Source organism: Alosa pseudoharengus, unplaced genomic scaffold (assembly GCF_046254945.1).
Source record: "Alosa pseudoharengus isolate Yale_2024_CS ecotype anadromous, Long Island Sound unplaced genomic scaffold, YU_APseudo_1.1 YU_APseudo_1.1_scf_2, whole genome shotgun sequence".
Taxonomy (NCBI): Eukaryota; Metazoa; Chordata; class Actinopteri; order Clupeiformes; family Clupeidae; genus Alosa; species Alosa pseudoharengus.
In genome coordinates, this window is record NW_027468663.1 from 25,346,832 (window position 1) to 25,367,731 (window position 20,900).

Genomic DNA, 20,900 nt, shown 5'->3' on the forward strand with positions numbered 1-20,900 from the left:
TTATTTCACCAATAACATGTTAATATTGTCTATTATTTTATAATATTATTGTTTATTTTCATTATTGATCAATGGTATTGCATTTACATGAGCACTTTGGGTTGCACTCTGTAGCCTACAAAGAAAAATGTGCTATATAAATAAACGTGACTTGACATAATTGTTATTTTTCGTAATGTAGCCTTACCAACTTTCAGTCAAGTGTCTAAATTCCATAAATTCCATTCAGTCAAGTGCTAAATTCCATAACCATGATATTATTTTATAGGCCCTTATAGAGGACAGCAAAACGTAGCCTAGGAAAATGTGCAAAGACTAATCACGTTGCCTCTAATTTTCCTCAGACCTTTTTTTATTTAGTAATTTTCATTCAAGTTACGTAAACTCAGAGTTTCATTCATAAATCATTTTAACGATTTACCCTTCATTAATTTTGAATGTTAATTCAGTGCTACCACATTTGACATCTTTGCTTTCACAATTAACCTGTCTTGAAAACATTTGGGATATCAAATGAATATTCTCAGAAACCTCACATGACAAGCTAGGCTATGTGTGTAAGAATTATTGAAGATTCAGCCCATCATTATTAGCATTTTCCATTCCCATAACAGGATCTTTGAATACTGCATTGGCAATCATGCAATTTCCTTCCAGTTATATTAACAAGATGGTACTGATGCTGTCGCAAACTTACTTAACTTTTGGATAGAAAATGCTGGTTTTAATAGGCCAACTGATCTCAAAAATAACAAAATAATGAAATAGCAATACAAGTGTATGGCATACATGTAAATCACCTCTCTTCCTGTAAACATTAGTGAAATTGTCTGCTTGCTCTGAAATGCCTTGTATAAATACACAGTCACACCAACTTATATTGCCTACATTGCAACATGTACATTTAAGCTTTGACAGAAATCCACATGATTGACATCAATCATTACAGTTACATATGAAAACATCAGTCAGGGGCATCCCACAATATTAAAAACAGCACACTTAAAGGTACAGACAGCAATTCTGCAGGAAGTTGCATTTGTTTATGTTAACCAAGGACCAAACAAAACACACCAGAAAGGTAGCTCACCCCTCCCTATAGTATTCCCAGAGAAACTGCACAGGGTTTCGTTTTGTTTGGGGGACAGGCTGCCCCCACTTCGTTTCCAGTTTTAGAAGGCTGGGCTGCCTACAGAGACCAGGTTTTTTACAGTGTACTTTCAGAATGGGCAACTAGCGGATCATGAGTGATCATTGACTGCGCCTTTAAAATGATAAAGCAAACATGTTGAGCTAAATATTGAAATAAAAATATTAACATAAATTTAAAATATATAGAGGTCTTTAGTCTCTCTCCAGACCATTATTAGGTTTTGCTTTCATCTCACTCACATTTAGCTGTAGAAATGCATTATAGTGTTGTTATGTAGATGCATAACATTTATATTTATGCCAATGGTAGCAGCCAAAAATTCCACCAAGCTTATTTAAAGTTACAGTAACAGCCTGCATTCTCAATATGCAAGAGGATTCACTGTTTCCATCCTCAGGCCTCTGCAGAAGATTTGAGCTGCTCTAGTTCCGTCGTTACACTGGCTCCTGCTGGTGAGCCTTTCCGCTTCCCCTGAAACACGGCAGCAATCTCCTCAAAGGTCTTGCCCTTGGTCTCAGGGACACGGAAGTATGTGAAGAGTGTGAAGATGGAAAGAAACCCAGCAAACAGGATGAACACATAATTCCCAAGCAGAACCTAAAACGGCAAAGTCAAATGGTATGGCAGTGAGCAGAGCCAGACAGCAACGGAGTACATTTACTTGAGTACAGTTAGTACTTGAGTAGAATTTTGAGGGATCTGTACTTTACTCGAGTATCATTTTTGGGGAGTACTCATGACTTTACTCAAGTACATTTGAGAGGCAAATATTGTACTCTTTACTCCACTACATTTCTATCCATAACTGTGAGTACCCGTTACTACTTCTAAAAAAAAAGAAAAAAAGAAAAATCTTGGAAACCCTCAATTTGTTGTTTCAATCAAACGTGATTGGATTGTGCAGGCGCCACTGATTGGGACAGCCTATCAGCAATCACCTTCAGCTTTCCGCCAAAGTCAACTCCATGGTCAGATTTAGATAAGAGACGAAACCATGGACGAAATAATGGATGAAAACGCAGCAGGTCCATCCCGGGAATGTGCCAACCTGTGGCCCCACCTCACCAGACTATTTCAATTTTAATGATAAAAAAGTTTATAATAATTTTCGCTTCAAGTGTTTCAATTACAAAATAGTATTTTGTATTTTAAATACATATATTAGAAATACTGCCCATCCCTAGCAACATGGTAAAAAGATGAAAATGACTTGATTTTACTTCCAATTCCTTTTACATTCTCCAAGGTATTAACATTAACTTTTTTTATAACTCCATGTAGGACGTTTCTGTACATAATTGTAAGCACTGTGGCAGTAGTAATGCAAAAATGTAGGCTACACTTGTACTCTTGATACTCAAGTACTTTTAAAAACAAGTACTTCAGTACTTTTACTTAAGTAGACATCTGACTGTTGTACTTTTACTTGTACATGTACTTGAGTAAAATTTAGCAAAGGGTATCTGTACTTTTACTCAAGTAATGAAGCTGTGTACACTGTCCGCCTCTGGCAGTGAGACACTACAGAGACCACTAAGTCCACTAGAGTCATTCCACATGTCTATGTCTTCAGGATGTCTTATTTCCAACTCTCACCTCTACAAACAGTACACGTTGACAAGAGCCATAGCACCTGTCTGTGTCTTCAGACACAAACATAACAGATTCTTACCTCTAAAAATAGTGGAAGTTGACAAGGGCCATTTTGCAAATATATGTCTGTGTCAGACATGAACGTACAGTATCTGCATCTTCAATATTACCTCTACATAGGGGAAAAACATGCCCACGATGAAGTTGCTTGTCCAGTTGCAGCAGCCAGCCAGTGCAATAGCAGCTGGACGGGGACCCTGGCTGAAGAGCTCAGCCACTATGAACCATGGGATAGGTCCAGGCCCTATCTCAAAGAAGCTGACAAAAAGGAATATGGCTGCCATGCTCACGATGCTCATCCAAGAATAAGTGTGCTGTGAAGACAGGTGGATGGAGATATCAAACACTGTATTCAGTCAGTGTATCAGATAATGAAAGTCAGATAACTGCAATCAATTTTATTACACTTTAGTCTATCGCCTACTAGCCTGATTCTCAAAAGAGAGTTGGTCTGGGAATGATTTGTTCACTTTAGATTTCCAAGGGCCATAGCCAACAGTGAAATTAAACTTTAACAGTGCTAATTCCAGTAAAATTGGTGAAATCTTAAATCAAATTCCATGACCATCTGTGTTAGGCTTGGACTACCTTATCAAGACACTGCATGTGAGAGTTAACATCATATTGAAATGTATTGTTCACAATATACTTACCAAGTAAACTAGGCCCACTGTCATGGCTATGGCACACAAACACATTCCTGCCAATCCAATCAATGTTAGTGTCCGTCTACCAGCCCTGTCCACCATAGCCACCTACACAGACCAAAGATGTACAGGCACACACACACACACACACACACACACACACACACACACACACACACACACACACACACACACACACACACACACACACACACACACACACACACACACACACACACACACACACACACACACACAATTGTTATTATACAATTTCACAACCATCTTATGTGATTCATACTTCACCTTGACATTTGGATTAGTTTAATCCTGTTAAGATCAGTGGTAGCTGCAGCTCTCTCGCTAGTCAGGTTTGTGTACTTTTGTCAGTTTAGTTTGTCCTTGAACAGGGAGATAAATGGGCCTCAGTTTCCTGATAAAACCTGGCAACACTCCATGGGCCGCTAGACAACACTGCACACTTTTTGAGACTAAGCATAGGGCGAGTCTGCAGTGGGTTACAAAACCCTCACATATTTTATTCTCACCCCTCAAGTGGCTGAGATATAAACAATCAGCAATCAACACCCTACAGTGCTGAGACTATGCATACATAACAGGTCAAAACCTATGCTGCATTGGGTGGCAGATGCAGCACTTTGTAACTCAGATTATGGAAAGAGAGTGTGTGTGTGTGTGTGTGTGTGTGTGAGTGTGTGTGTGTGTGTGGTGGACGTGGGGGGGGGGATGGGAACTGAGAGAACAAACTTCTGTGTAACCTAGAGATGAGGGCATGCATGTATTATGCTCCATGTTTGACTAGAGGCTTGCTTACCGAGACCATAGTGAAGACTAGGTTTATGACTCCAACACCAATTGTAGCATACACAGGCTGTGTGACTCCTGCTTTGTAAAAGATTGCTGTGGAGTAATAAAAGATCTGAAGTAGACAGACAGACAGACAGACAAGTACAAAGACAGACAGGTGGATAGATATGATAGAGAGGGTGAGGCACACCAACCAAAAGAGGGAAAGGCAACACAAACATTATTGTTGAATGAGAGAAAATGGAGGCCATAAAAAAGACAATCAAAATGATAGGCACTGTAAAACAAAATTGTGCCTGTATAAAGAGACTGATTTCTTACGGCGTTGATTCCAGAGAACTGCTGGGACAGATGCATCATCAGGGCCACAAAGAGCTGCTGGCGGTACGCAGAGGAGCGCAGCAGGCCCAGAATGGTCATCGGTCTCTCCTTCATCAACTCATCCTTCTCTGCCTTCATCTCCGCTATGTCTTTGGAGGTGTCGTACTCACCCTTGAACCTCTTCAGTGCTATGGCATACAAAGCATCAGCCGATCACTAAGGGGCCAGAATCAACTAGTGTGCCACTGCAATACATCTGATTATGATCCACAAGTTTTACAGGTCTACTACTTTGTCATCACAAGCCTTTGTACTTCAAAGACTCACTGATGCACTTATTCTTACTGTACTCTAGCGTTTTTAAATTGTCCTAAAATTGTTGAGAATTGCTTTAAAACTTAAACTGTTTACCATGTCGTTAGTCGCTTTGGTTAAAAATGCGTCAGCAAAATGTAATGTAATGTAAATGTAATGTAATGTAAAATAGACCCCAAATATCTCCAATCCAAATATGTAACCTTTTGCCCCTAAGGAAGTAGTGTAAAGGGCCATGCTCCCACCCCTGACAACAACGTTACATAGTGCAATACCAGGGTTCTGAGCATACATCGTTCCATTATCCATATTGTAAATCAGTGTAGCATACAAATTAGTTTGGAGCCATTATTCTAAGGGAAAATAAATACATTGTGTTGATACTAGAGCTGTATCCTTCTGTTTGAAATGCCTTCAGAGTTATGGATATATGTAGTATAATATATGCATGGCTGCATACATTTGCAGGCCTCCTGCTCCTTGCCCTGTTTGATATAGAGGTAGCGTGGACTCTCTGGACACAGAGGGAGCAGTAATGTCTGCAGGATGGCTGGGGCACCAGACAGGCCAAGCAGCAGGGGCCAGTAGTCATCATTACCCAGCAGGAAGTCCAGGCCAATGACCTATGGACCAAGCAGAGAATACTTAGATGAATTAATCTGGATTAACTAACACTCCACCAGTGGGGTAACATTTCAGTTAGTGTCACATTAATTAAAATATGCTGTGATAAATTATTCTTTTGATCAGGTTAGTAGAATTTGTGTTACTTTAGAAACAGTCCAACACAATCATAATATTGTTAAGTTGGCAAGCAGATAGCCAAAAAAGCATTTATGTACTGGGTAAATAGTTGATGGATTGTTGGATGTGATACAGCTGTTTGAAAATCTTTTCATTCCAATTCCCACCTGACTGAGGAGAATGCCTGTTACTATGGCCAGTTGGTGAAGTGTTCCTAAAGCACCTCGGTATGCTACAGGAGAAATCTCTCCAACATACATGGGGACCAGTCCAGATGAGAGACCTGAGCGGTTAAAGAATCATCAATAACTTAGTTACTTTATGCAATCAATGGACCTGATAAGTAAGATGCAATTACTTTATGCGGTCAAAATAAAAATAGCTCTAACACTCAACCTATGTGTTTTCTATGTGACTATCAATTTTAGGGCACAGGCTCAAAAATATGTGGTAGATAATGGGCCTATAGAGTAGTATCTTTAGGACATCCTAGTGTGGAAAAACCCCAAAATGTACTTTGCATAACTTCTTACCGCAGTAGAAGCCCATGACGGCACGGCCTGAGAGGACCATGATGTGGGCTTTCCCCATTTTAGCCAGGCCCATCAGAAGGCCTGCAGCAATAGCCAGGACGTTCACAACTAGCATGCCTTTAATCCTGGTGGGCAGGGAACGGAGGAGGCGTTAGCATCCTGAAAAAATGGTGAGGGTGTGTCTCGCCCCACCATTCATCTCACTGCTGGGGTGATTATGCATGGCAGTGTGTTTTTTAAATTATTATTAATTTATTTCAGCCTCATTATTCCACTCTAGGTTTGAGTGCTAACACATCCCAGCAGATGAAAATATTCACGTGATATGACATGTAACATTCACAAAGATGGACTAGAAAAAACAAACCAACAATTTCAGATTCTAGTTCTGGGATGGATTTCCCACTAATAACCAGTGCTCACCTTCCTCGGAAGTCGGCCACAAAGCCAACCAAGAAGGAGGAGAATATTCCACCAACAGAGAAAATGGCCACCGATAAAGACCAGTACATGACCACGGAGGGGTGGACCTCCTCTGGCTCGGTGGTGTTGCCAAGCACTATGCGGTAACTGGCCAAGTCATCATCAGGCACCACGCCAAGGGAGCGGCCATAGTGCCTCTCGATCACCTGCCAACACACAGAGAACACCACACTCTGGGTACATTCACAACCCATATCCACATCAAACCTATGCTTTGGACAATAATGTACTTCGTCAATACATTAAGAATTTTAATTTAGCATTTTACATGATAGATAACAAAGGAACATTCCCTTTCTAATTTATCTGATGAGTAAACGTAATCATCTGATGCCAGTTTTATTTTGCGTAACTACTGTACAGTGCGTCATAACGACTGTATTATCAACAGTTTATCTATTTGAGGCAAAGTGTAACCTGTGTCCATTCTCTGGCCTGAGGATGGGAGGCCCATATAAATACTGATTGCATATTGCATAAAAGTTGAAAGGTCCGGATGCAAGGCTGGTGTAACAGTTCAGATATCATGTATTTAAGGAGTTCATCTCGGTTCACCTTCTGAGGAGCGTTGATGACCCCCAGGCTGTAGCCATACTGCAGTGATCCCAGCACCGCAGTGAACACGGCCAGGACCAGAGTCCCTGTGAGCTGCTGCAGAGGGAGTCCAGCAGCAATGCAGAGTGGTTATGCACAGGCACACACACACACACACGGTCGAGAGACTGCATAAGGCTATATACAGTAAATACGAGACAAAGGGGCGAGAGGCTGGGGTTATTATGCCACGTTTGAGGAATAGCAAAGTAAAACCTGAATTCAAGAGTGCATCATGTTAAGCACAGTCAAATGTATATGCCATTGTTCTCAATAGAAATTAAAATGTCCTTTTGATTTATAGGAGCCTTCTCCAAAACACTCTTTTATATTTTTAATAGTAGCCTAAAAACGACCCCCCCCACAAAACAAAATGTGACTTATCTATTTATAAAACACTGGTAAAAGGCCATGAAGCCAAGTTAATATATAGAGTTTGGTTCGAAAACGCTATATCCTCCATTTTAATGAATTTTCATAAACAATTGTTTTACATTTTGTTTTCCAAGTACTTTCAGTGGAAATGTTTTTTTTATTTATCTTTACTTAATCAAAACAACAGAACCGCAATTTTATTTACACAATTAAATAACATGACTCATAATGTTATCAAAAATGGATTTATAGCGTTTTGGAACCAAACTCATATATTTTAACTAAAAAACAGAACACAGCTCAATGTATTATTGCATACTGTCTAATTTCTGACTTCCTATGTAAATTACATATGTTCTGTATAGCCTATGCACATGCTCATTTATGCAATACAAAATGATCATAGACCAACACATAGAACTGTTACATAGCTCTTCCAAGACAAAAAGACAGAAAATACAATACAATAAATACTCTATAATTATATTACTTCTGAGCACTGCAAATGGGCATATCACACTCTCAAATATTCTTAGACTTATTTTTTTGCTTTGTTTGATGTTTTTGGCAATTGAAATATTGAGTATATTATCAACAATAAATATCTCTAAAATCCTAATTATATTTGTCTGGACACCAAAATAATTTTGACAAAGGTTTCAAGTCTTGATATAGATATTTAGAAACAATATATATTAAAATAAAAGAATGTACTTTGAATTGATTGTTTAAATTATTAATAATTATTGAACCAACTTCAAAGTCAGGTGTTTCTGAAAGTCAAAATAGGGATATTCCGTGAGCACTTTACCTTGCCAGAATCCATTATGGGTATAGCTCCCTGTCCGAGCAGGACTACATGCTGCTTTTCCAGGTAAATAATCAATCGTGTGAGTTCATGCGGTGGTCACACTCCCAACAGAAGGGACTGTGTCCCCCCCACCTCATGTCCAACCCCCAACATTCACATGCTAGTTTACAGTGCTAGTGTTGCACTCATCACTGGATATTACAAATTTACTATGATTGGCAAATCAGTCCGCAACCAATCTTGGCATTAACATAATTTTGCAGGAAAGATAATAGCAATTACAAGTGAGCGTGGGAGGATATTGAATATACAGAATATGCTGGGTGCTTATGATATTGGTATAGCATTGGTATTTGGTTATTATGGTATTGTATATAACTCTGTTGTGGTTTTCAAAATCTATCTGAAATTTGCAGGTGGAGGCAAACATGCTGAAATAACAAGGTTAATGATACACAGCCACAAGGGGGTGCGGGCAAAGTCTGAGGGTCAATTAACACGAGTGATGAGACAAGGCCTGCAAAACACACACACACACACGACACACACATGCAAAAGCTGCTGTGTCTGTTTTTCATCTCACACAAGAGGACAGGACAAAGTAATACTTATTGATCTTATCTTTATTCTTTAAAATAAAAAAACCTAACCAACAAAATGCTAGACAACCATTTATGCCTCATGTGGGTGGAAAACATGACAATCTCCTTGGGGAAAATGTCAAAAAGTAAAACACTACCCAACCAATGTTTGAAGTGATTAAAGTGTCAATGCCACCAGAGCTGAAAGTAAAACGTGACAAAGCATAGTGACGTGAGAGTCAGAGTCTCTTTAAAAACTCTCAAGCACAGGCTAGCACAGTGTTTCTCCCAAACATTAACTCACTCATCACTCATCTCTCTCTCACACACACACACACACACACACAGCAGGACATCATTATTGCTAGAACTCTTTATCAGGAGTGCAATCACTCATGTCTCTGCATAACTTTTCTCTTTGTCCATTTAAATGAATGTCTGAAATACAAATATGTACAGTGTGCAAAAATGAAAGATGACCCAAAGAGATGTGCAATGGCAGATGTTTTCAGGGCTTGTGATTGCACACAGGGGACAAAGACAATTTAAGTGTATGTGAAAACAATAAACAGATGGGATAGATGCATTATGAATGTATCAGAAGGAAAACTTGCACCGCTCGCTTCAACAAGCGCTCACTTGATGGTGTGAAATATCTATGAAATATTCCAGAGACGTCAAAAAAAGGAAGAAAAGGTGGCACCTCCCTCCTAAACAGTAGAAAAGAACAAAATCCAGTTGTAGGATTTCTGCAACTCAGGGTTCCTTCTCGTTCGGTTGAACACACTACTACAGCCACAAGATGGATCGAGGAGGTGGAACACACCAGATCTGACCATCTGACCGACACTACAGGAAGTGGGGCTTGCACACCTGAGCCTGTGGTCAAGGCCTGAGTGCGAACCTCTCACTCTCTCCCTTCCATCCCAAGGACACTTTCTTCACATAGTCTGGCTAAGCTGCCCATTTTCCACAAGCTCTCTGATCAAACAGTGATGAATGGCTACAGTAGTTTCAACCCCACAAGCAGACCAACACATTTCTGCTTGTTGCATTTTGTTATTTAATCAGACTTGACATTTGTCTACTTACATTTTAAAAGTAAAAACACAGTTACTGTCATATAATCTTAGGACACATTCACAATGTTAAAACAAGGTTAATGTTTTTTTTCCTCAGTAAACATATATAAGAAGGAATTCTTTAGACTATTTTAGTTGGTGAGGACACGGAGAATGCAAAATTATTTCAAACGGTACCTGTAACAGAAAATATACAATTTTTTTCCCTGCTCAAATCAGAATAACAAAGGATCATCTGGATGATGGTATAAGCATTAATGAAAATTAGCTGTAATGTAAGGTCTCTTTCTCAGCCTCTGCGATACTGAAAAGAAATAACCAGACACATGATTACGAGGTAGGTCAATTACAGTCCCAATGTGTACACTAGTTGTTACGATTCAGCAGCGCACAAGAGGCAGCCGATGTTGACATCTGAGGCTTCTATCGGTGGATTAGTTGTGGAGACACTGGCATTTATGAAGGGGTGGACGACTAAAACACGATTGTCCGAGATACAATCAGGGGCTTGGGAGGTGACGAGGTCAGACTCAGACACGTGGTGGTGCGTCAGGAGGAGCGTCCGAGGAGGAGTTCCACTCCAGAGACTGGCCTGAGCCCAAAACAGCAGTGGTGATATGAAGGCTGAGAGAAGGATGGGCACAGAAAGAGCACCAGCACCGAAAAAGACCACAGCCTTCAATACAATGTAGGGATTGTGCTCATGTTCACCACAACCACCTGCTGGACTCCTCTCCTTCCTACAACAATGTATCGCAGGAGCTGTGTGCGAGCGAATAACAATCGAAAAACAAACAAACATAAAAACAACCTGATTTGACTGTAGATGAAAACATCAAAGGTCTAGAAGTTTCCCTCAGTCTGAGGTTGCTTTTTTTCTTTTTTAAATCTTTTCACATCTCCCCGACCATCCAACACACACACACATACACACACACACACACACACACACACACAGACATATTTTCTGTACAGCTCGCTGTGATCCTATCTGCCCCTCTGCAGCAGCAGAAGACAGAAAACTGCGCTTTCTCCCGGAGTCCCCAGGTGTAGAGTCCCGTTGTAAGGTGTGTGGGTGGAACAGCACACAGAGAAGGGGAGAGGCACCACAGAGGAGGCTCCGTGGCCAAAGTCTGGTTTCACAGCAGCAAGCCCCTCTGGCTCCCCCTGCTGGAAATGTGGGGAACAGGAGCTCAGGAGTCACTGCTCCAGTTCCCCAAAGCCACTTCTATGGCTTCTTAATCTAAACGCATGATACGAGGCCATCCTGGATATCTTGAGATCACAGTCTTACACTTTTAAGTGTCTCTAAAACTGTAGTTTTTTTTTTCTTTTTCATTTTTATTGTTTTGAACCAGTGTTAGATGTACCTAAAGAAAAAAATAAATCACAGACGCCATCTTGACTCCTGGTGAGTGGGGTTGCCTGTCTCAGTGTTGTGGACCATGACTGGACGTTCACAGCTTCACCAGTTCATCATGGAGTTCCTGTTGAGCGTCATGAAGAACACCTGACTGCTGCCGCCCGTGCGGACTGAGGCAAAGAACACCTGGAGGGGGTCAAAGAGCAGAGGTTAAATAGGGAGCTAAACTGCAAAGCTCCAGGGATCATGAAATGGAAGCACCTGGAAAAAAAACCCTTCTATGGGTTGGTTGAAATGCATTTTTGTGTACAACAAGTTCAGTAGCATCACACAGCAGGTATTATTACCAAGCCTGGTGTATCATTATGGTCTGTACATCCAAAGGATTGACCAATAAGTGTCAATCCAAACCTGATGGTGAATGAATAACCTCCATAATTCCATAATGTGTGTGTCACAGTATGGTATGGTAACTGCTCTGCCTCCGACCGTAAAGCACTTCAGAGGGTGGTAAAAACTGCCTAACCCATCACTGGTTCCTCACTCCCCTCCATTGAGGCCATCCAGGGAAAGCAATGCTTGCTGCAGTAAAGCGTGCAGCATCATTAAAGACTGTTCACCCCACTCCCCTCCGGGAGTTGTTACAGGTCTCTCCGCACCTGAACCAGCAGGTTCAAAGGAAGCTCGCCTGTGCCTGTTGAGGTGTCCACGACCATGGCAATATTGACAGGGACAATTAGGAGGCGCCCCTCAACAGCCCCCTCCCCCCGGACAATTGCACTACCCCATCCCACCCATAGTGTTCTATTTATATTTATAAATGTACATACTGTAATTACACTTATATATAGCCATACTCTACTGTTCTTTGTACTATTCATCCTGCATTTACTACTCTTATAATGGTACTGTTACTACACTGCAATGGTATTGTTACTTTACTGCACATAACTGTACATACTGTACATATCTGTCTATATGGTTCATACTGAATATCCATATTTATTCTGTTTTTCTTATAATATATTACTGTTAATACACTGCTGCATATATCTATATTATTTCTAGTACTCTTATGTTACTGCTACTACACTGCACATATCGGTACATGTTGTTCATATATTGTTCATACTGCATCCATATCTATTCTGCTCTTATAAGGTTACTGCTAATATGCTAATGCACATATTTATAGTTAATTTATATTACTGTAAACCATTGCACCTTAACTGTATACTATTTGTACACTGTACTATATATCTTATACTGTTTATGCACCACCTGCCTATACTGTGTATATCACATTGCACTTTTTTGCACTTGTGGTTAGACGCAAACTGCATTTCGTTGTCTCTGTACTTGTACTCTGCACAATGACAAAGAAGTTTAATCTAATCTAAAATAATAAATATGAAATTTAGGTTAGCAGTACCTACAGGCTCACCGTACCGAAAATTAACTTCAAAACTTAGGTACACCGTACCGTGATTTTTGTGTCCGTTACACCCCTAATAATTATCAAAGTAATTCAGAATTCCAGTGAAAATGGAGTTGACATTATAGTCTGACAGTGCCAGCCAGATAAGCCTTCATGGTCTGGTCTGCATGCAACCAACAGACCATAACAGTTGGTCTGGTTCTGCATGAGAGAGCAAGAACAAGGACGGCAGCTACCTTGTCATTCCTCTCGCAGAGGAACTTCAGACGCTGTGCTCGCTTGTGCATGAAGACCCCGTCCAAGTGGCCAGTCTCCACGGAGCGGATCTCGATGGCCTTCTCTCCCCAGCCCATGATCTGGTTGGAGTGGATGTAAGCTGCAAAAAAAAAAAAAACACAAGCAGCCTAAGTCCTGCATCACCAATTTATAGCACAGTGCAGCTTAGGTATTTTTAGCCATTTATTGGATTGGATTGATTTTTTATCAGTGACTCCTCTTCACTGAGAACCCATAACAGAGAATTGCTCTGCTTTTCTGATAGGGTGTGTTATGACAGCTGATGAGTTCATTAATAGTAAACCTCGTTTGTAATAGTAATAGTAATACTCATTAATATTCAACGCTGAAATACAAACTCCAACTGTAAACGTGAGCTGATTTGTTCAGATGTTGATATCCAACTGTAGCATTGATCCATAGTCTAGAGGCCACAGCTAATGGCTAACAAGGCAGATAATTAGCGCTACTGCTGGGGTACTAAGCCCTTATGAATTAATAATCCTAATGAAACTATCTGATTCTTAAATTAATTATTCATCTTAGTTTCAACCAGACAACATATCTAAATTCTCCTGTGTGCAGTTAACATCAATATACAAGGTCTCTCTCTCCCCCCAGACACGCACACACACGGGTGCGCGCACACACACATTCACTTCACAGAGATCCATCACAACAGAGTGAGAGTTGAGCTGGAGTTGGAATGATATTAAACTTAGACTGAACCCCCAGTAATCTGGTCCCACACGGCCTCTGGCTGCCATGTGTTTGGGCTCGCTCGTTTGAGTCCCTCCCATCGGCGAGGTGTTTGAACACTCCCTCGCACAGCCAAGCGGGAACGCACAGTGGACACACCAAAGACAGAAGGAACGGGAGATGCCTAAACACTATGGTCTTTATCATCCTACCATATCTCTGCCCACAAACTGAATCTGACTTAAACATCTGTTAACTCCAATGGTGTAAACAGAGAGGGAAACAGAGCAAGATTGCATCGCTACTGTTGAAGTTCTTATGTAACTTGGCAGCAATATCCAGGTCAGCTCCAGAGGTGCTGCATGACCCTCTGCTGACCCGCATTGTGACCTGTTTGGGGACCATAAGCGGGAAAAGTGGAACAGCGTTCTTTTTTTTAGGTATCATTTTTGGGGCTTTTAGTTTTTTATTTAGACAGGACAGTGAATATCGACAGGAATTGAGTGGGGCAGAGAGATGGGCTGGGACCGATTCAAACCGGAGTCCCCGTGGGCACTTTTTGTCCCTGTTGTGGCTGTGTGTGGATGTGGACGTGACTACGTCCATGTTGTCCTGTTGTGGCTGTTGTGGTCGCGACTACGTCCATGTTGTCCTGTTGTGGCTGTGTGTGGCTGTTGTGGACGTGACTATGTCCATGTTGTAGACTGCGACTGAGTCCTCACTCACCGACAGAGGTGGGCATCTCTCCCCACTGCAGCACCACGTCCTTGGTGATGCGGCCGTACGTGTTGACGTAGACGCCCTCGTCCTCGTAGCACAGCAGCATCTCCATGCCGTCCGTCTTGGGGAGCACCACGATGGCGTGGGGCATCACTGTGCTCTGGATCTGAGAGAGGGATAGAGAAATCAGAGGAAAGGGAAGAGAGGGAGAGGAGGACAGAAAGAAAGAGTTGCCATTAGCTGGGCAGTGAGCAGGTTCTGGCAGTGCTTCATGTAGGCCACCTGATGGCAGTACAACCCCCATCAGAAACGGGAGAAGTCTCATGCTGACACACACACACACACACACACACACACACACACACACACACACACACACACACACACACACACACACACACTGCAGAGGGTCTTGTCAGCTCAGTCATTCATCTTAAGCCTTGCTTTGCTCACCTTCACAGCACTGCTAGCACTACTAGTTCAATGGGAGATTATCACATGCATACAGTACATCAGTGGTCACCAACCTTTTTGAGCCCAAGATCCCTAACCTCGCCCTGAACAAAGGCAAGATCTACCTTGAAGCGTCAAAAGAAAATCAAAGCTAAAATACTTCCAATTTAAGCCCTTTTATTTAGGCAAATGTATCAGGTAAAAAATATCACATCCTCCACCCCCTTATACAGGCGTCAATGAGATAACAACACTTTAACATAGTCTTTACTTACATGATTTTGGTTTTGATTTTCTAATTGGAGTAAGTGTTTGTGACAATACGTCATGATAAATTTGATGTTTGATCGCTGTTTTGGTATGAAGCATCTTTCACATAATTAATGCGTACTCTAGAAAGTGAAAGTAACCTAAGCCTAGGCCTACAATGCACTCCGTGTCTGTGCACATCCGCAATCGATTACATTCTTCAAATGGAGAACAAATTCCTGATCGCTAAACTTTTGTTTTTTATTTTCTGTCAGTTAGCAGTTGATATAGAAGCACCTAACATAATTTGACTTCAGCGGTGACAAGTCCTGTTGAGAGAGAGAGAGAGAGAGCGCACCTGCAAAGTGGTGCTGTGCGCGTGTGTGTGTCTGCATGGGGTTACGTTCGGTTCAAGTCAGAAGTTGGTTCGTCCGGTCCAGCATTCACGCTGCTCCATTATTAGATTAACGTTATCAGACAGCACTGTAAATGTATGCAGGAATTTCTCGCATTATGATGGCTAGGTCTTGAATAAATCATGCGCTATCCTATCCCACGCTGAAATGTAGGCTACGCCCTGTAAACGTTGGCGAACATGTGGGAATTTGGTGACTGTTTTTAATTGTCCTGTTATTCTCGGGATCTACTGGGCAAGTCCACTGCAGTACATACATGCGTAATACAAAAGGCAGTTCACCAAACTGCTCACTTTTACAGAGCAGGACTAAGGACCCCTTACTGCTTTATGTCAGTGTTTCTGTTTTGTTCGTCTAGAAGAACCGCACTGAGGAAAAAATGTGTTGTGAGGCAAAAATGTGTTGACAATCAGTACAGAATTGAATTGTGTTGAATTGTATTGAATTGCTACTGTGTGTGTTTTCTGCCTAAGGCAATGTGGCTGCCAGCCAGCACTGGGGTAGGAGCCGGCTGCCTCAGCAGAAAGCAGCCGCTCCTCATCAGTCACACAGGCTGCTGTGCTGTACTGTGCTGTACGGTGCTAATGTGCTCCTCATCAGTCACACAGGCTGCTGTGCTGTACTGTGCTGTACTGTGCTAATGTGCTCCTCATCAGTCACACAGGCTGCTGTGCTGTACTGTGCTAATGTGCTCCTTATCAGTCACACAGGCTGCTGTGCTGTACTGTAATGTACTGTGCTAATGTGCTCCTCATCAGTCACACAGGCTGCTGTGCTGTACTGTGCTGTACTGTGCTAATGTGCTCCTCATCAGTCACACAGGCTGCTGTGCTGTGCTTTGCTGTGCTGTATTGTGCTCCTCATCAGTCGCACAGGCTGCTGTGCTGTACTGTTCTGCTCTGGGATGGCTTACATGGGAGGGGATATAGATGTCGTAGGGGTTTCCAGAGTCCACGTCAATGACGTGGAAGCCCACGCTGGAACCGTAGATGACCTTGAGCCTCTGACCTTCCTCCACCGTCAGGTCCACGAGCTGCGGCCTCTGAGGAAGGTCCGTGAAAGACTAGCAGAGAGGGGAGAGAGAGAGAAAGACAGAAAGAAAGGATGAGTGATACAAGGTAGAAGACAAATGGCAAAAGGCAGACAGAAATGTTTGCATGGAGCTTTCAAGCTGAAGATTCAGGTATTAAACTGCTATTACATCCCCCGAACTCGATAAAAAGCAACTTTGCATGGTAATGTCAGGCGCTCAGACATCACCATATTGCTCTGATGATTTATTCATGCTTTTGTTCATTTTACGGCAATTTCCATTTTATAGTCACATCAAAATATGAATGAAAAACAGTGTGATTATGTGAATCAGAATATGAGAGGAGAAGGGAAAAAGTCACAGGACTGTTGTCACCTTGAAAGCCATGAATTTATGGTAGGGCTTGGGGGCCCAGGCGTAAATCTCCACGGAGTTCTTCAGAGCAATCACCAGGAATTTGATTCGCTCATATTTCACTGGGGAGGCAGGAGAAGAAAATCATCAAATCAGAAGCCCCTTTCAATTAAGGGCTGTCTTCCGCTCCCCCAACACTGCCTCAACCAGCTCAGTCACGTGCCTGCCCTCTGACACACAGGATCACTGAGATATGGCACGACAGCACAACACAAAGCAGCACAGCAGCACACCGCACTGCACAGCACAGCACAACACAACACAGCAAGGCACTCTGACCTTTACATCACTGACTCACTAACCAAACTGAGGGACAGACTAAAATGTTCCTCCATTGCTTAAATCCTGCCAATGACTAACAATTAGAGGGCTAAACAAAGTCCAGTCTGTGACAGCAGGCTTGTAATGCTTCCTGAAACCTGTCCCGGGGCCAGTCTCAAACAAAGCTTGCACTAAACAAGCTCACTCAGCCCAGCTCACTGAAGCACTCGTTTACAGGACCAATTCATCAGAAACATGTTAGAACCAAAACCACAAGGTTATATGACAGATTATTTCCTAATGATATTGGGCTCTCATTTATTTGGCACAGTATGTGCAATGCAATGTGTTAACACTGACCCACACAAATTGATGCTAATTCAATTAACTGGGCAAAACATTTTAGTGTAACATCATGTACAGAGGTTCTGTGCGCACGTGGGACGTACCAACTTTATAGTGCACGCAGCCCTCCAGTTCCCCCACGGTGATCCAGCCCTGCTTCTTCTCCACCTCTGGGTCGTTGTGCAGGATGCGGTTCCTGAGCCAGGACAGGTAGTACACACGCAGCTTGTTCTTCTTGCCTGTGTGCAAAATGAGGATTAAAGAGCATGAGACCAATGGGGGAGGTGTTTCAAAGAGCCAGCGGTGATGGAAGAGGGACTGACAGACGGACAGACTGAAGGCCTCTGCACACCAGCGCCGACACGAACACGAGTGTGCGGTCACTTGCCACGCTGACAGGTTGGGGGTTAACCACCTGAGACGTCTGCACCTTCACATGGAATTACCGTATGTGCGTTTTATCTTTTAACCTGCTCTTTAGCTTTTTTTTTACAATCTACACACAAGCCCATCCCAAACATTCATCACTTCTAATTACCCTGCTTAAGCATAAAGGAAAGAAGATGATATAAATAATAAACCCTATAATAAAGTGTTGCATGTCATAACATCCACACCTGTTCTACAGAAGCACACCTAACTGGCCCCTCCTCAGGTGACTCATTACTCCATCATCAGCGTGCCGTCACTTGCCACGCAGCACCACCAGCGCAGGCGTTTTTAACTGGCAAACACTGGAAAAACAATGGAGTTCATGGAGCGGCTCCAAAAACAACAGAACTGAATCATCCTCTACTGTACATGGCAGTGACGGCAAAGTGCGATGCTGGTGAGCGGAGTTGTATTGAGAACAATGGAATGTGGAGCGCGCCGCACTCATGTCAGTGCCAGCAGTGCAGAGGCCTTGACCGATGGTTTTGAGGAGACAGACCTGATATGGTGACCAGCACGTTGAGACCCTCCAGCACGTCCATCTGCTGGAAGCGGCGGCGTGTGATCAGGTTGTAGACCTTGCCCTGGCCACTGCGGTCCAGGAGCATCAGACCATTCTCTGTACCCACCAGCAGGTTGACCCCTGGGGAGCGACAGGATATTCAGCATCTCACATTGCCCTCAGAGGTTCACTCATCAATACATACAATGCGCGCGCGCACACACACACACACACACACGCGCACACACACGCGCGCGCATGTCTCTCTCTCTCTCTCTCTCTCTCTCTCTCTCTCTCTCTCTCTCTCTCTCTCTCTCTCTCTCTCTCTCTCTCTCTCTCTCTCTCTCTCTCTCTCTCTCTCTCTCTCTCTCTCTCTCTCTCTCTCTCTCTCTCTCTCTCTCTCTCTCTCTCTCTCTCTCTCTCTCTCTCTCTCTCTCTCTCTCTCTCTCTCTTTCTTCCTCACATACACACATGCGCACACACACACGCACACACACACACAAATAACGATATGCTTTCATAGGCAAGATGATCCATACAGACACCAGATATCTCATTTCATGTACAGTACATCTCCCATACGTACACTATAGTCTCACTGTAAAGGGCTTGCTTCTATTTCAGAGAGAAACTGTGCTGAGAAATCACATAAAACAACGTGCTGTTTGGGAAATGAGAAATAGAACAAAAGATCACAGATAATAAAAGGGAGAAACGGAGGAGGGTGTAGGTGGGGGGGGGGGGGGGGGTCTCGTGCGGCGGACTGAAGGCTCACCCCACAGAGCGGCACACAGGATCTCAGAGTTGAAGCGCTTCTTGTACTTGCGGATCTCCGGTGTGTCACTGTGCGGGCGGATGTTGGTGGGATTGACGTTGACCACGGAGATCTTCCTGGCCTCGCTCAGTTTGGCCTGCTCCTGCCTCAGCAGCTCGTTCGCAAACAGGGCTGCAAAAGAGAGAGAGAGAGAGAGAGAGAGAGAGAGAGAGAGAGGGAGAGAAAGAAAAAAAAGAAAGAGAAGAGAGTGAGTAATCATTGCCACCACATTCCTCACATGACATTATTATGTGACATGACACATGACTCCAGGCTCATTTGATCACATTCATCCCACAGTGAGACCAAATCACTCCAGCCCAGTCTTCAGTTTGGCACTGTTTAGGGTTCACTCCCCAACACACATTCTCACTTCAGTGCTGCATGATGTTCTGAAGATGCCACTGAGTGGAAGCTTATGCCCATGTGAATTACTGCTGATTATTTATTGCACTGAAAACACTGCTGATTCCATGTGAAATACTGCCAACATTTTTTTCTTAAGCCTTTCTGTTTTCCTGATTTCTGTGCCTTAAATTGGTATGCTTTTCCATGCTTTGTATCGCGAAAAGCTGACTGAATGATTGATTAATGGATTGATCGACGATGATATGGGTGATGAAGTTCTGTACCTGCGGCTGAGTTCTCACTGTCGTCATCGGAGGGAGAGGTGGGGTAGACCCGCGGATCCACAAAGGGCGTGAAGGAGGACTTAGAACCGCCACCCTTTGCAAACTGCAGGTAAGAGCACACAAGCAGAGTAGAGTGAGAAGGCAAAGGAGGAGAACATCACACTTGAGGGGGTTCTGCAGAGCTCAATCAGTGTCAGCAGGGAGTGTTAGTAATCAAGGAGGTCACGGTATCAGTGAGCTGACAACCCCAGATCATTAGCTGTGTGTCTTGTGCCTCCTGGGCACGTTGGGGGTTAACCACCTGAGACGTCTGCACCTTCACATGGAATTATGTACATTTTATCTTTTAACCTGCTCTTTAGCTTTTTTTACAATCTACACACAAGCCCATCCCAAACATTCACATACACATTTCCAAGTTCCGAGGAAATCTTCACTTATTAATCTTGCTTCACTTCTTAAGCCTGCTTAAGCATAAAGGAGATACTGACAAATCAACCCATCAGCATTGCATGCCATACACAACCACACCCTCAAGTTTCGAGGAAATCTTGATTCATCACTTCTAATCACCCTGCTTATGCATAAAGGAGAGAAGATACCTTGCCAACATACTAACAACTCAACCCATCAGCATTGCATGCCATACACAAACACACCCTCAAGTTTCGAGGAAATCTTAATTTATCATTTCTAAGCATTTTAGAGTGTACATCAAAAGCAGGACATAGAT

General features: G+C 42.8%; 2 protein-coding genes across 3 annotated transcripts in view; both read right to left on the reverse strand.

Annotated features, from left to right (window-relative positions):
- Positions 1-1,546: 1,546 nt before the first annotated feature.
- On the reverse strand, positions 1,547-8,472 carry slc2a2 (solute carrier family 2 member 2). 2 transcript variants are annotated; one of them, XM_076294298.1, is made up of 11 exons: positions 8,458-8,472; positions 7,233-7,325; positions 6,618-6,823; positions 6,195-6,319; positions 5,829-5,944; positions 5,378-5,540; positions 4,603-4,790; positions 4,289-4,393; positions 3,460-3,561; positions 2,917-3,120; positions 1,547-1,750 (listed from the first exon to the last, which is right to left on the reverse strand). In XM_076294298.1, exons 1-11 carry the CDS (start codon positions 8,470-8,472, stop codon positions 1,547-1,549), a joined length of 1,521 nt encoding a protein of 506 aa, XP_076150413.1. The 2 variants fall into 2 exon arrangements, with proteins under 2 accessions (XP_076150413.1, XP_076150411.1); XM_076294296.1 differs by having other exon boundaries at positions 7,233-7,328.
- Positions 8,473-9,062: 590 nt separating this feature from the next.
- The window catches only part of LOC143133425 (TRAF2 and NCK-interacting protein kinase-like), a 101,990-nt gene continuing 90,152 nt past the window's right edge, over positions 9,063-20,900 (reverse strand). Inside the window, exons 21-29 of the mRNA XM_076293190.1 lie at positions 20,168-20,270; positions 19,497-19,667; positions 18,719-18,862; positions 17,892-18,026; positions 17,143-17,243; positions 16,648-16,797; positions 14,623-14,782; positions 13,158-13,297; positions 9,063-11,669 (exon numbers count right to left, since the gene is read on the reverse strand). Coding sequence (XP_076149305.1) covers positions 11,586-11,669; positions 13,158-13,297; positions 14,623-14,782; positions 16,648-16,797; positions 17,143-17,243; positions 17,892-18,026; positions 18,719-18,862; positions 19,497-19,667; positions 20,168-20,270 — 1,188 coding nt within the window. The 3' untranslated portion in view covers positions 9,063-11,585. The remainder of the gene's footprint in view (positions 11,670-13,157; positions 13,298-14,622; positions 14,783-16,647; positions 16,798-17,142; positions 17,244-17,891; positions 18,027-18,718; positions 18,863-19,496; positions 19,668-20,167; positions 20,271-20,900) is intronic.

Excerpts from the sequence above, each read along its gene's own strand:
- slc2a2 (XM_076294296.1), bottom strand. Across the intron at positions 3,562-4,288 it reads TAGTCTTCACTATGGTCTCG|GTGGCTATGGTGGACAGGGC; the intron begins GTAAGCAAGCCT and ends TGGTCTGTGTAG. Across the intron at positions 1,751-2,916 it reads TGTTTTTCCCCTATGTAGAG|GTTCTGCTTGGGAATTATGT; the intron begins GTAATATTGAAG and ends TTGCCGTTTTAG.